This window comes from Malus sylvestris, chromosome 8 (assembly GCF_916048215.2).
Source record: "Malus sylvestris chromosome 8, drMalSylv7.2, whole genome shotgun sequence".
In the NCBI taxonomy this organism is placed as follows: Eukaryota; Viridiplantae; Streptophyta; class Magnoliopsida; order Rosales; family Rosaceae; genus Malus; species Malus sylvestris.
In genome coordinates this window covers 10,201,516-10,215,681 of record NC_062267.1, presented here as the reverse complement: position 1 = coordinate 10,215,681, position 14,166 = coordinate 10,201,516, and the positions used below count along the sequence as shown (strand labels likewise).

The 14,166-nt window shown below is 39.1% G+C and overlaps 1 protein-coding gene across 1 annotated transcript; it reads left to right on the top strand.

Moving 5' to 3' along the window:
- Positions 1-3,938: 3,938 nt before the first annotated feature.
- On the top strand, positions 3,939-7,855 carry LOC126633302 (indole-3-pyruvate monooxygenase YUCCA6-like). The gene is made up of 4 exons (XM_050303877.1): positions 3,939-5,126; positions 5,745-5,993; positions 6,411-6,533; positions 6,784-7,855. Exons 1-4 carry the CDS (start codon positions 4,353-4,355, stop codon positions 6,982-6,984), a joined length of 1,347 nt encoding a protein of 448 aa, XP_050159834.1. The 5' UTR covers positions 3,939-4,352; the 3' UTR covers positions 6,985-7,855.
- The last annotated feature ends 6,311 nt before the right edge of the window (positions 7,856-14,166 follow it).

Sequence of the window (14,166 nt, the reverse complement as noted above, 5' to 3'; positions counted from 1 at the left end):
CATGTTGCGGTCTAGTTGGTTCGAGTATAAGGATTAACTCTGATGGGAAGCCTCAAGGCCTATACCTAAGGCCCTACAAAGGCACTCATTTGGGTTCGTCCTACCTCTTGGATTCAGATAATCAAAGGTATAATAGTGATAAGACTCTGGCAACCATAAAAGACCAAATATGATACATCCAAGCGCTGGTTTAGTTTGACAGGAAGCCTCAAGGCCTATACCTAAGGCCCCACAAAGGCACCTGTTATATCTAACTTGGTTTCTCGGGCGTATACATATTCAATCAAAGCTTAACACCCATTCAACATCTGCCATACTGAAGATGGCAGTGGCACGCCTGAGCACGACAAAGTTAATCTTGATTGTGAGCCTTAAGGCCTACACCTAAGGCCCCACAAAGGCACCCTTTCAAATTAACTCTGTCCTTCTCTTTCAGAACTGCCCGACGAGCCTTGCCCGAAGTGTGTCTTGCCCGACCAAGATCTGCCCGACAAAGGCTTGCCCGAGCGAGCCCGAGAAGAAAGCAGAAGTACGACAGATACCCTCAACCGACGCCATTCTCCCAGGGGAGCTGTGTGCTCGTCCGCCAGGAGATTCCTGCGACGAACATTATCTATTTTATTTTCAATTTTGTTTAACTGTTTTTCTATAAAGTTTAAACTTTGGTTAGTAAAATTGTTTTGTTTTATGCCTCATTTGACTCCAGCCTCGTCTTTTGGGATATTGTACGAAGTCGCACCTTGAGTGTTTGAAGTATTGATTAGGATAGTTTCTAGTGGGGAATGACTGGTTGAGACTAGTCTTTTGTCTTGTTTAATCCAATTTTCTTTCGTGATGACTTTAAATTTTTTCTCCGATTGATAAAGTTCTTCAATAAAATCAAAAAACGGATATATCTATCCTATGTTTTGTCACAAAGCTTTTCCAGCTTTTAAAAATACCTAATCTTAGTTTTGGAGGGTAATTTTGTCTATATAATTCTCTTCATGGTATATTTTCTTCTTATTCTATGTCAGCATTTTAGTTTTTCCAATACATTTTTAGATGGTTTATTTAAAACTAATAGTTGAGGGTTTATATTTCATTCGAAATCAATTGCTAAAAAGACGCTAGGCGCTAGTCAGACGGCGGGTTAGGGCCTAGCGCCTAGGCGCTTAGGCTGGCTCTAGTCGGGCGCCTAGGCGGATTTAATTAAATCTATTATATTTTGTGTAAAGAAATGTCTGTTTATACATAAAATATATATGATTTCATCATAAACTACAAAATGGAATGAGATATATTATGAGCTATTGGAACATAATGAAAACATGGGGAACAAGTATATAATGTGTGTTCCTTTAAGTATTCAACATGTCTCTTACAATTTATTGAAAAAATATAATGCAAAATGAAAGTTATCTATTTTCTGTCTAAGTGAGTCTCAATCTAGGCTGGTCTAGACGAGCTAGGCAGGTGCCTAAGCGGTCTAGGTTGGCGCCTCAGTTATTAGATCTCACATCGACCAACGGAGAGGGGGTGATGTGCCTTATATGTACATGCCCACCTCCATATATCACGAGGCCTTTTAGGGACTCACTGGCTTCAGATTCCATTGGAATTCTGAAGTTAAGCGAGTTCAAGCGAGAGCATTCCCAAGATGGGTGACCCATTGGTAAAATTCTGGTCTGAGTTCCCAGAAACAAATCTGTGAGGGAATGGTAAGCCCAAAACGGACATTATCGTGCTACAGCGAAACCAGACTGGGATGTGACAGAATGGCATCAGAGCCACTTTGCCGTTCGGTGCGAGTGTGCCGATGAGGATGCCAGGTTCCCTTTAAGTGGGGGTGGATTGTTAGATCCCACATCGACCAACGGAGAGGGGGTGATGTGCCTTATATGTACATGCCTACCTCCATATAGCACAAGGCATTTTGGGAACTCATTAGCTTCGGATTCCATCGGAACTCCGAAGTTAAGCGCGTTCGGGCGAGAGCAATCCTATGATGGGTGACCCATTGGGAAGTTCTCGTCTGAGTTCCCATAAACAAAACCGTGAGGGAATGGTAAGCCCAAAGTAGACAATATCATGCTACGGTGAAGTCGAGATTGGGATGTGACATCAGTAGGTCTAGGCGCCATTTCTTAATTTTCAAACGCTTAGGCATTAATCGAGGCGGTGACCAACCGTCTAGCGCCTAGGCGGCGCTAGACGGGGATTTTCGGAACAGTAGCTATAGGTGATGTTGGTTCGTCCTTGGAAGGTTTAGTTTAGTTTGACTTTGGCTTGCATAACAAGGTTGACCGACTTGAGAAGTTATTTTTACTGATTTAAGTTTCATATTCATTAATTAATTTTCCAATTCATGATCACAATCTAAAATGTCAATGAAGGTTGATTCTAAAAATGAATTTTTAACTAATTCTTTATCCTTAGTTGATCGACTTAGTTGATCGACTTAGTTTCATTTTTCAGTGTGACCTGGTATATGACTTGTTACTATATAAATAGTGAGATATGTATGTTAAAGTTAATAACTTAAAAAATACAATTTTCCACCACTTATATAAAACACATGGTGTACCACCTATATCTCGATCACAACAAAAAATTTCTCCTTGAGATGGACACTAAATCTTCTAGGAGGATTAAAGTTGATTTTTACCGTGCTATCAAAGAATTGTTGTATATTTTCTAGGTTACATCGACCAGTTTACTTTTGTTGGTTAAAGACCAATTTGAAGGTAGACTAATTTCTGACCATTTAATTGCTCTAGGTATTCTAATGTTAGCATTTTTCTGATTACTTTGGATTAATAACGTTTGATTTTATTGGGCTCTTATTTATGGCTTGAAAAATCATATTTGTGCGCATGCACTTGTAATAAACTCTATATATTGAGGCTAGATGCTGAACTCCTACAACTTGGTAACCAGAAGTTTTCACATTTAATGTGAGTGCTTTTAAAATGAAAGAACATCTATCTAACTCCCTTAATTCAAATCCACTAGAATAGAAATTTCAAAAATAATTTTTTTTCTTTAGCCTGAAAAATTATTAATTTTCAAACTTTTGGGTTTTAATTATTTTCAAAAACATGATTTTGCTCATAGTACATCTACTTTAAATTTCCATGATCACAAATGAACCACAGCATCCAAAATATCCCCTGTGAACTCTTGGATACAGTTCATACTCCACCCGCCCCGAGGCCCAACCCAAGTTGGTCCGATCCATATTATCCAATGCCAATCATTCACGCGCTTAATCATCTAGATTAGTGACTACTTATCCTATTCGGATCATTATTTTTGGATTATGTAAAAGAATTTATGCCCTAAGACGTCCATTCACACCTCTAATTTCAGATCTACCGGGTCTCAATTTGTTACATATTCAAATAATAATCAACTTCATGATAAATACTTCTTTCGAGATGTGACTGTCTGAAAAGGTAACCTAAGTTTGATATCTACTACTATCACACTAGTATAAGTTCAATATATTGTTATCACACGTATGAGTTTAGTATATTGAACTCATATATTATGATTATATTGAAATTTTTCGACCCACTGTAACGTCCGATATGTATACGAGTCTAATATATTAATATCAAACACACTTTTTTTAGCCTACTGTAAACGGCCTAAGAAAATATTACTTTTAAAGTATGCTTTATAGTATTTATTAATTTCATGTCATGTCCACTTGCATCACATATCTTCACCGCTTAGCCTTCCTAACACAAATTCTTGTATGACAATAAGGAATATAAATACACATATCACCATCTCTCTCTCTCTCTCTCTCTCTCTCTCTCTCTCTCTCTCTCTCCTTGTGTTGAATGCTGATTTAGTCCCGTAGTTTGCTCATTCCTCAGCTTAACACACACCCCCCCCCCCCAGCCCCAGCCCCAGCCCCAGCCCCTTGATCAACACACAGAAAATTAAGATTAGGAAGTAAAAAACGAATTACACATTCTCAAACATGGATATGACCCTCTTAGTCCACTCCATAATTCAAGGAATCGTCCTCACATGCCTAATCTTTCTCTGATAAGAGAGAGAGAGAGAGAGAGAGAGAGAGAGAGAGAGAGAGAGAGAGAGAACACCTTGATCACCACTAACTCTGTATCATCATCAGCTTAATCCCCTCTTAGAACAGTCAAACTTAGACTGATTAAGAGACTCACATATTCCCAAAACCTACATCTCCCCTCCCGAATGTTTTCCTCTCACTTTTCTTACTATTTCCCTCTTAAACCACACTCTTTCATTCACTACCAATTCCTCTCCTAGCTTCTTCAACTTTTAATTCATTACTTGTATTTCTGAAGTAAATTAATTTGTTACATATCGTCATTTAGATGTCCATGGACTACTACAACACAAGAGAATTACAAGGCAAACAATCCAATGATCCTTATTTCATTGACAAAATGAGCAAGTCCTCTTCATCCCTGTCGTCTTCGTCCTTGTCAGCATCATCACCATCACCATCGCCATCATCTAGAGATTCTAGACTCGTAGTGTGTGCTCCAGGGCCGGTCATCGTAGGTGCAGGTCCATCAGGGCTTGCAGCAGCCGCATGTCTGAAGTTAAAAGGTGTACCAAGTATGATCCTGGAGAGATCCAATTGCATAGCCTCCTTATGGAAGCTTAAGACCTACAACCGCCTTCGCCTTCACTTGCCGAAGCAATTTTGTGAGCTACCCTTCATGCCTTTCCCTAATGATTTCCCAACTTACCCTATAAAGCAACAATTCATTCAATACCTTGAAGATTATGCTACCAAGTATGACATTAGGCCACGGTTCAATGTGACCGTGGCCAGTGCCGAGTTTGATCCCACGCTCGGGTTTTGGCGTGTGCGGACAACGGGAGTGAAGGGTGATGATGAGACGGAGTATGTGTGCCGGTGGTTGATTGCCGCCACCGGTGAGAATGCAGAGGCGCTGGTGCCGAACCTTGAGGGAATGACTGAGTTTAAGGGCCCTATAAGGCATACAAGTTCGTACAAGAGTGGTGAGGAGTTTAGAGGGAAGAAAGTTTTGGTTGTTGGTTGTGGAAATTCAGGCATGGAGGTGTGCTTGGATCTATGTAATCATAATGCTAGGCCTTCTCTTGTGGTCAGAGATACGGTAAGAACTCTCTCTCTCTCTCTCTCTCTCTCTCTCTCTCTCTCTCTCTCTCTCTCTCTCTAAACAAATGCCATTAAAGTGTTTTAAGATTTTTGGTGCCCTTGAGTTTTTTAGTATTTTGTTTTTAACAAGTTTTAATTTGTGTATATTTGTATATAATCAGACCCCATTTTGGAGAAATTTGTACTCTTGGCTAAAAAAAACTCAAGCTGCTTATAACTTCAAGATTCAACGGTTTGTTCAAAGTCGATTAAACATGAATATAAAACCCTATTTTAGGCAAAACAAAAATTTCTTTGGTCTTTCACTTTCTTGGAACACTCAAGCATGCGTAAAATTGGTCAGAAACTTGGGCTCTCTCATACTTTCAAACCTTTTTTTTCTTTTCTCAGAATAAAGAAACATTAGTGCCCTTAATATTCATTCGTCCCTTGGCATATGAAGAAATTAGCTAGCCAGAGTTAGCTAGGCAAAGTCCTAGCAAACAACATGAAATGGGACTCACCCATCACCTCCATGCTAATTTTTTTATTGCCTTTCTTTCTTTTTGTGCACTTTTGAGCTTTTTTCGAGTGTAATTTTAACTTTATAATTTCGTGTTTTTTTTTTATTGATTAGGTTCATGTCTTACCAAGAGAGATGCTTGGAAAGTCAACTTTTGGGCTGTCCGTGTGGTTGCTCAAGTGGTTGCCCATTCGACTTGTAGATCGGTTCTTGCTGGTTGTGTCTCGTCTGCTTCTCGGCAACACCTCTCAACTCGGATTAGACCGGCCGAAATTGGGTCCCTTGGAGCTCAAGAACTTGTCTGGAAAGACACCTGTCTTAGACGTTGGTACACTGGCAAAGATTAAAAGTGGAGACATACAGGTACTAAGTTTTTTCATCAAGTCAATTCTCAATCTCACTTTAATCTTCTCTTTTTCTTTTAATTTCCTCTTTGCCAGCCATGGCCTTTTAATATTTACACAGTACTTTTTCCAATGATGGTACCTAGATATGCCTTTTGATGTAATAGATGTCCTACAAACAAGTAAATTTTCTTTTTCTCTAGTCAGAAAGTTTAACATATTGTCATACGGTGATTTGTATTTACGTAGAACTGTGTTTAACTGTGTATGATAATAAATATTTTCACCATAATTGGACAAAATATGCATGGAGCTCTTAGAATCTTGTTTAATATATGTTATCAGTTTAGCTTCTTTTGCTTTTTATTGTATGTATAAATGTCGACTCAGTTCACTTTCCTGATTTTCTATCTTGTTATACTATGTGATATTGTAGGTATGTCCAGCCATCAAGAGGTTAAAACCTCACGCTATAGAATTTATTGATGGACGAACCGAGAAATTTGATGCCATTATATTAGCAACAGGTTACAGAAGCAATGTGCCCATTTGGCTAAAGGTACCAATCCCACTACAATATGTATTATTGATGTTGATTCTTGCATGAACATGTCGTACAAATATATATTGTAATTTGACTATATATATATATATATATAAAGCGTTTGCCTGACAACGTAAGTCTACCAAGAACATTTTACCCTAATTTTTACATAAAGGGAATATAAGTTTAGCATTTACCCTAATTTTCACATAAAGGGAATATAAGTTTAGCATTTACCCTAATTTTCACATTTATGTTATTGCAGGAGGGTGATATGTTTTCAAAAGAAGATGGGTTACCTAGAAGGCCATTTCCAAATGGTTGGAAAGGTGAACGTGGGTTATATGCAGTGGGGTTTACCAAACGTGGACTACTTGGTACCTCAATGGATGCCAAAAGAATTGCTGAAGATATTGAACGGTGTTGGAAAGCTGAGGCAAAGCATTGTACTCCCTTTAACGCCTAACTTTTCCCATCATCATCATCATCATCATCATCATCATCACACTGTGACGATTTTGATTTGATGAGCTAATAACATCGAGAATGCAGCTGGGAGACAAAGCAAGAGAGAGAGAGAGAGAGATTTCGGTTGGCCAGGAAACATTTTACCCAAGGATCACCTCTTGGACTGTTTTTGGTGGTTGGTGCCATGTGCAAAAAAAGAAAGTAGTGATTTCTGCTCACTCCCTCTTAATTCCAGTCCTTGATTTTGTTTGCTTTGTTCAATCCAATGACTAAAAATAAGAGAAGTATGCATGAAGTGAAAACGGTGCGCAGAAATCATTTCCGTAAAAAAAAAAATGTTACTACCAAGAAAAGGTTGAAAGGGAGAGAATTAGGTCCATGATTCCTTTATTTTTGAAATTGAAAAGAAGCTAGCTGCAGAGCATTGGGAAAGAGGAATTCTGAGAGAGAAAGAAGCATGGTGTGTGGTATTGATTTTGCAAGGTGGACCTCATCAGCTTCTAGCATGTACACTTCTACATTATCATTGTTATTGATCTCTAATCAGGTATGACTTTTTATAGAGGCAGAGAGATCAGTGAGACAGATTAAGGGGTAGGATTTGGTATTAATTTTCATCAATGTATGCATATGATTGTGGTTTTTTTTGCCTGTATTTCCAATGGGGTATGAGAGAATTGAGAGAGTAGTATTAACATTGATGTAGCTAGGGTTTTGTGTGTGTGGTTATTCTTTCTCTTTACCTAGCTAGGGTTTTGTATTTCTTTCTTCTTTTTGGATTTATTTTGGAGGGGTGTAGTGTCTTCAGACAACTTCAATGGAAAATTTGACTTGATCCACCGACAAATAATGAAAATCATTTCAACTAACTTCAATTTTTTTACCGTATACTCTTTTCCTTTTTCGTGGGCGAACCTTAGCACAACGGAAATATTGCTCATTTGTGATCAACATGTCACGAGTTCATCAAGTGGTGGAAACAACCTCTTTGTAAAGTAAGAAAAATGCTACGTTTCTCCCACCCATCCCCGACCCTCGCAAAATGGAGAAACTTGTTAACTTGGGTATGGGTAAATAGGGTAATGACAAAGTTTCCAAAAACATAAAAAATAAAATAGGGTAATGATAGAGCGACTAAACTTGGAGACAAAATTTGTAAACTAAATTATGTGTCACCAATAATAATGAGCACATTTATTAATATTTAAGTAATAAATCAATCATCAATTTTCACATTCTTTAATTTCTAAAATTTTATTTACAAATTTAATTTCTTTAGTATTATGCACCAAACTTTTTGCTGATTTTTATTACTGCTGGCATGCAAATTTCGCTGTCAGAATGATTTCGATCCCAAGTAGAAGGTTGGACCACCACTTTTTCAATCCAAGATACATAAAATAGGATCATCATACCAGAAAGTGTTCGAGAACCCACGTTTTTAATCATAGCACTTGGATCAAATATGTACATGTATATATGTGCTAACAATTATTAATCAACGCGATTACAGTAGTTTGATCATGTTTTTCCTAAAGGAGCACTGTATACAGCTAGCTAGCCAGCCCTCACTTACTGAGCTTTATGTTATTGTGACAGTAATTAAAATTTTGCCTAATTGAATTATTAGCCTATGTGGTAATAGGGTAGTTGAAAGATAACCACTGTGGTGAAAAGAATTAGGATTTAAGTCTCTATGGTAAAATCTATTAGGATTTAAGCACAAAATTGAAAATTCTGTCAACTCTCCGTTAATTATTAGCACGTGAGCCACACATACGAAGCTAAAACGAAACTATCCGTTAATTGTTAGCACGTAAAGCTACATGTGAGGCTAACATTATCTTTTTAGCCTCATTTGTGAGCCTTATGTGCTAATAATTAATGGAGATAGTGAAATTTTCAATTTTGGGCTTAAATCTCAACAAACTTCACCACATGGGTTTAAATCTTTTTTTTTTTTTATCACAGAGGTAATTTTCTGACTACCCTATCACTACGAAAACTATTTATCTTATTAAGCCATTATTACTGTAGAATTCACAGTTTCTAAATATCTCTCTTATATTAATTCTTTGTTAAAAGTTACAATGGTATGGCAGTGTATATATAGACAATATACTGCCCTTACAATTACAATTATACCCTTGTCTAATCTGTCTATTTACATAAGAAACCTAACAAACTTTTAACAAACATCTAACTAATTTTACTTGATCCTTTACACCCCCGCAAGCTGAACTTGGATGCATCAAAATGACCAAGAGAAAGCTTGGATTGCAGGTATAGAAATCGGGATTTAGACAGAGATTTGGTATGAATGTCGGCTAACTGATCTTGAGAGCACACATACTGAACTTTGAGAAGATTGGCAAGGACCAGTTCCCGAATATAATGGTAATCAAGTTCTATATGCTTGGTGCGAGCATGGAAAACTGGATTGGAAGCAAGAGATATTGCAGACAGGTTGTCACACCAGAGAGAAGGAACATGAGGAAGGTGAAAACCAAGATCCTTGAACACCTTACAAATCCATGTGATTTCAGCTGCTGTGTGGGCTAACGACCTGTATTCGGCTTCAGTGGAGGAACGAGCAACCGTTGGTTGCTTCTTAGCGCTCCAGCTGATAAGATTGGATCCCAGAAATATACAATAACCACTAGTAGAGCGTCGATCAAACGGACAGCCGGCCCAATCAGCATCCGAATAGGCAGTAAGATGAATATCACCTTTCTTGAACCACAAACCATGACTGACAGTGGCTTTCAGAAATCTGAGAATGCGTTTAGCTGCTTGAAGATGTGATTCACGGGGAGCATGCATAAATTGACAGACCTGATTTACAGCAAAAGATAAATCAGGTCATGTCCAAGTTAAGTATTGCAAGGCACCTACAATGGATCTGTACTCGTGTGGATCAGGTAACAAGGAACCTGTGTGATCAAGGGGGACTGACCCAAGAGGTGTAAGACAGGGTTTTGCACCAGCCATGTTTGTCTTGTGAAGCAAGTCAAGGATATACTTGCTTTGATGTAGGAAAAGACCAGAAGAGGATCGCTGAACCTCAAGACCCAAAAAATAATGCAAGGGGCCTAAGTCCTTCACAGGAAAAATAGTACTGAGTTTCTGAATGAAACTGTGACAAGCAGTAGGATTTGGACCGGTGACAAGAATGTCATCGACATACACCAAGACAAAAATAGGGACAGGTGTTTGAATCACAAACAGGGAAGCATCAGATTGTGATTGATGGAAACCCAAGGACTGCAGAACTACAAAGAGTTTGTCAAACCAGGCCCGAGGAGCTTGCTTCAATCCATACAAGGATTTTCGAAGTTTGCAGACATGATGAGGATAATTGGGATCACTGAAACCGGGGGGTTGCTGCATATAGACATCTTCTTGAAGGTCTCCGTGCAGAAAAGCATTACTGATATCCAATTGGTTGAGAAACCAATCATGTTGAACTGCAAGAGATAGAAGAATGCGAATGGTGACTGGTTTGGCAACTGGACTGAACGTTTCCTTGTAATCCAAACCAGCTTGCTGATGAAAGCCTTTGGCCACAAGCCTAGCTTTGTATCGATCTATAGTGCCATCCGGATGTTTTTTAACCCTAAACACCCACTTACAGCCAACAATATTCTGATGAGATTGAAACGGAACGAGAGACCAAGTGCCTGTGGACTGCAGGGCATTGTACTCATCCTGCATAGCAGATCTCCAATGGGCATGTTTGGAGGCCTGAAGATAAGTAGAGGGAATAACATCAACAGTGTCGGGTAAAGGATGGTTGGTGGCTGAGTAGGCTTTGGGTTTAGAGATACCAGCTTTAGATCGTGTGATCATAGGATGGATATTAGTGGGAGGAGGGGAGAGTGGAGATAAGGGGGCTGAAGAGGGATGCACTGGAGAAGGCAGTGGAGGTACAGGAGAATGTGTGCTGGAGAGATTGATCAAAGGAGCAGGTGATGAACTCAAAGGAGCAGGTGATGAACTGAAAGAAGCAGGGGAAGAAGGAGCAGAGATAGGAAATTGCAGGTTGACATAAGGATTTACTTGAGAAGTAGCAGCAAAGGAATGAGGGGGAAGAACAGTGGCAGAGGATAGAGTATGGAATGGAAAAGTGGTCTCATCAAATAGTACATGCCGAGAGATATAAACACGTTGGGTAAGTGGATCAAGACAGCGATACCCCTTGTGCTGAAGACTGTACCCAAGAAATACACAGGATTTACTCTTACTATCCAGCTTGGATGTCGTATAGGGTTTGAGCCAGGGATAACAACCACAGCCAAAAACTCGAAGGCGAGAATAATCTGGAGAAGTGAAGAAGAGGAGTTCCCAAGGAGATTGCAGTAGACCGCCAAGTGGAAGGCGATTAATGAGATAGATAGCAGTAGAAAAAGCTTCAACCCAAAATATATGAGGCACTTGAGATTGCACTAAGAGTGTATGAGCAGTTTCAACCAAATGGCGATGTTTCCTTTCAACGCATCCATTTTGCTCAGGAGTATGAGGGCAACTAAATTGTTGTAAAATGCCATGAAGTTTAAGAAAATGCTGAAACTGATGACTTGTAAACTCACCCCCTGAATCAGATCGAACAACCTTGATGCGAACATTAGTAGAACTACTTACTAGTGCAGTATGAGAGAGAGGTAGGAGCGTTGGAGGAAGAAGAGCCTTGAAGAGGAAAGAATCCACCTCTAACTGGGCCCCGCAAAAGCGTCCTCCCCGTAAAACGATCCTTGACAGAGGATCCATGAATGTTAAGAGTCAATGAACAATCATTATCTTTGATAAACTGATAGGCAGAGAGTAGACTGTGTTTCATATGAGGCACATGAAGAACATTGTGTAATTGAAAAGAAGAAGTAGGAGTATGCAAAGTAGATGTGCCAGTGTGAGCAATAGACAGACCTTTACCATCTCTGATGTACACCTTGTCTTCACCATGGTAGGGAGTTGGAGATTGAATATTGGAGATATCATTTGTAATGTGAGAGGTAGCACCCGAATCTATGAGCCAAGAATTGGAGGACTTCGCAGTGTAATGAGCACACATGGCAGCAAGTTTAGCTGGGGGAAACTTGCCTGAGATTTCTGGATTCATTCTGTCGAAGCAATCAAGAGCTTCATGGCTAGTAGAACCACAAATTTGACAGGGAGTTTTGTGACCTGAAGGAGAGGCATGACGGTGGAATCCAGAATTAGAAGAACCACGAGAGAAACCAGAGTTAGAGCTGCTACGATTAAAACCATGATTGGAGCCTCGATTGGAACCACGGGTGTAGCCTCGATTGGAACCACGATTGTAGTTTCGGTTAGAATTATACCGAAAAGAATTCTGAAGTGGTGATGCTCCAGGAGTCTGAGCAGCAAGAGCTTGTGATGGTGTGGGAAGTAGAGGCGGTTGGCCTTGCACAGAAAAGGCATGAAAAGGCTCAGAGGAAGAGATTTTCTTACGACGCTCCATGGATAACTCCTTAGTGAGCAACAGGCCATGTAATTCATCCAAAGAAGTAGACGAAAGGCGAAGTAAGATAGAATCAGTAAACGATTCAAAATCATCAGAGAGACCAGCAAGAGTTGCAGCAATGAGATCACGATCAGTGAGAGATACACCAGCAGCAGTGAGAGAATCGGAGATCTCCTTGATTTGTTGAAGATAGTCAGACATGGACTGAGAACCTTTCTGAATATTTTGAAGCTTCGAACGCAATTGATGAATGTGTGCATCCGAGACACTACCAAAACGCTGCTCAAGTTTGAGCCAGAGATCACGAGCGGAAGAGACACCGACTGTGAACGGAATGATTTCCTCAGAGAGCGTTGAATTGAACCAGATCAGCAGATTCTGATCTTTCTCATACCATTGCTCAAAAGCAGGATTAAGAGAGCGATTAGGAAGAAAGGGAGATGGACAAGGCTCAGTGCCATCAACAATCCCAAGGAGCTTGTAGCGACGAAGAATCGGAGCAAACAAAGCACGCCATGGCAGATAATTGGATCGCTGGAGCTTGATCGGAACCATGCTGCCAATGTTCTGGATCGTGAGAGAATTATACATCTGAGAGGAATTGAGATTTGGGGAAGAAGAATTAGGGTTTGGAGGAGGCACCGACTCAAATGGAGATGAGGATGCAGAGGGAGACGCCATTAAGATTCAAGAAAAAGAAGTCGAGAACCTGAATCGGAGTAGAAGAACAACACAATCAATGTCACCGGAGAAGAAGATCAGAGAGGAGCAGAAGAAAATGGCAGGATCGAAGAAGCCGTGAGGCGATTTGGCGATGGTACCATGTAGAATTCACAGTTTCTAAATATCTCTCTTATATTAATTCTTTGTTAAAAGTTACAATGGTATGGCAGTGTATATATAGACAATATACTGCCCTTACAATTACAATTATACCCTTGTCTAATCTGTCTATTTACATAAGAAACCTAACAAACTTTTAACAAACATCTAACTAATTTTACTTGATCCTTTAATTACTTTATACTAGTAGGCATGCGTATATGCCATTTTCTCACACTTGAAATGGACAAAGAAAGAAGCAACTATCGAGCTCTCCACATCTTCTCGAATGATCAAAAGCAAAACAAATCTCATCATAATCAAACTTAGAGAAAAATGGGGTGGGTAAGATATATATATATATATATATATATATATATATATATATATATATATATATATATATATATATATATATATATATGATTGATGAATCCAAATAGTAATTAAGGATGACAAAATCATGTCACTATAATCCCGGTGAAATTGGGTAAGATTAGAATCTACCAACCCCGATTGTGTTAGACTTGAAGAGTCTAATTAAAGGATATCCCAAAATACATGCGGTATGTATCATATAACAGAGAATATGCTATCATCAGTTGTTCTTGTATATAGGAATAACATATGTCAAAAACTGACAATCATTGATGAATTTAATCCAAAAACTCAGAATCCCAACCAGATTAATTGTTAATAATGTTGAGTCCCACATCGGTTATAGAAAAAGAGAAATAATAGTTTAAATATCTTAACCTTACTCCAACTAATATTGAGGCCTTTTGTGGTAAAACCTCACTTCTGACGGATTGTGCCGATGATTTTTACCTAGTTGGGGACAATATCGATGTTGTTGGCTGATCTCTCTGATAATTC

What these genes read in the sequence shown, in the direction of transcription:
- LOC126633302 (XM_050303877.1), top strand. Translation starts at nt 4,353, where the DNA reads ATGTCCATGGACTACTACAACACAAGAGAATTACAAGGCAAACAATCC. An exon ending in CTCTTGTGGTCAGAGATACG is followed by an intron (nt 5,127 to 5,744) that starts GTAAGAACTCTC and finishes TTTATTGATTAG; the next exon opens with GTTCATGTCTTACCAAGAGA. An exon ending in ATGTGCCCATTTGGCTAAAG is followed by an intron (nt 6,534 to 6,783) that starts GTACCAATCCCA and finishes ATGTTATTGCAG; the next exon opens with GAGGGTGATATGTTTTCAAA.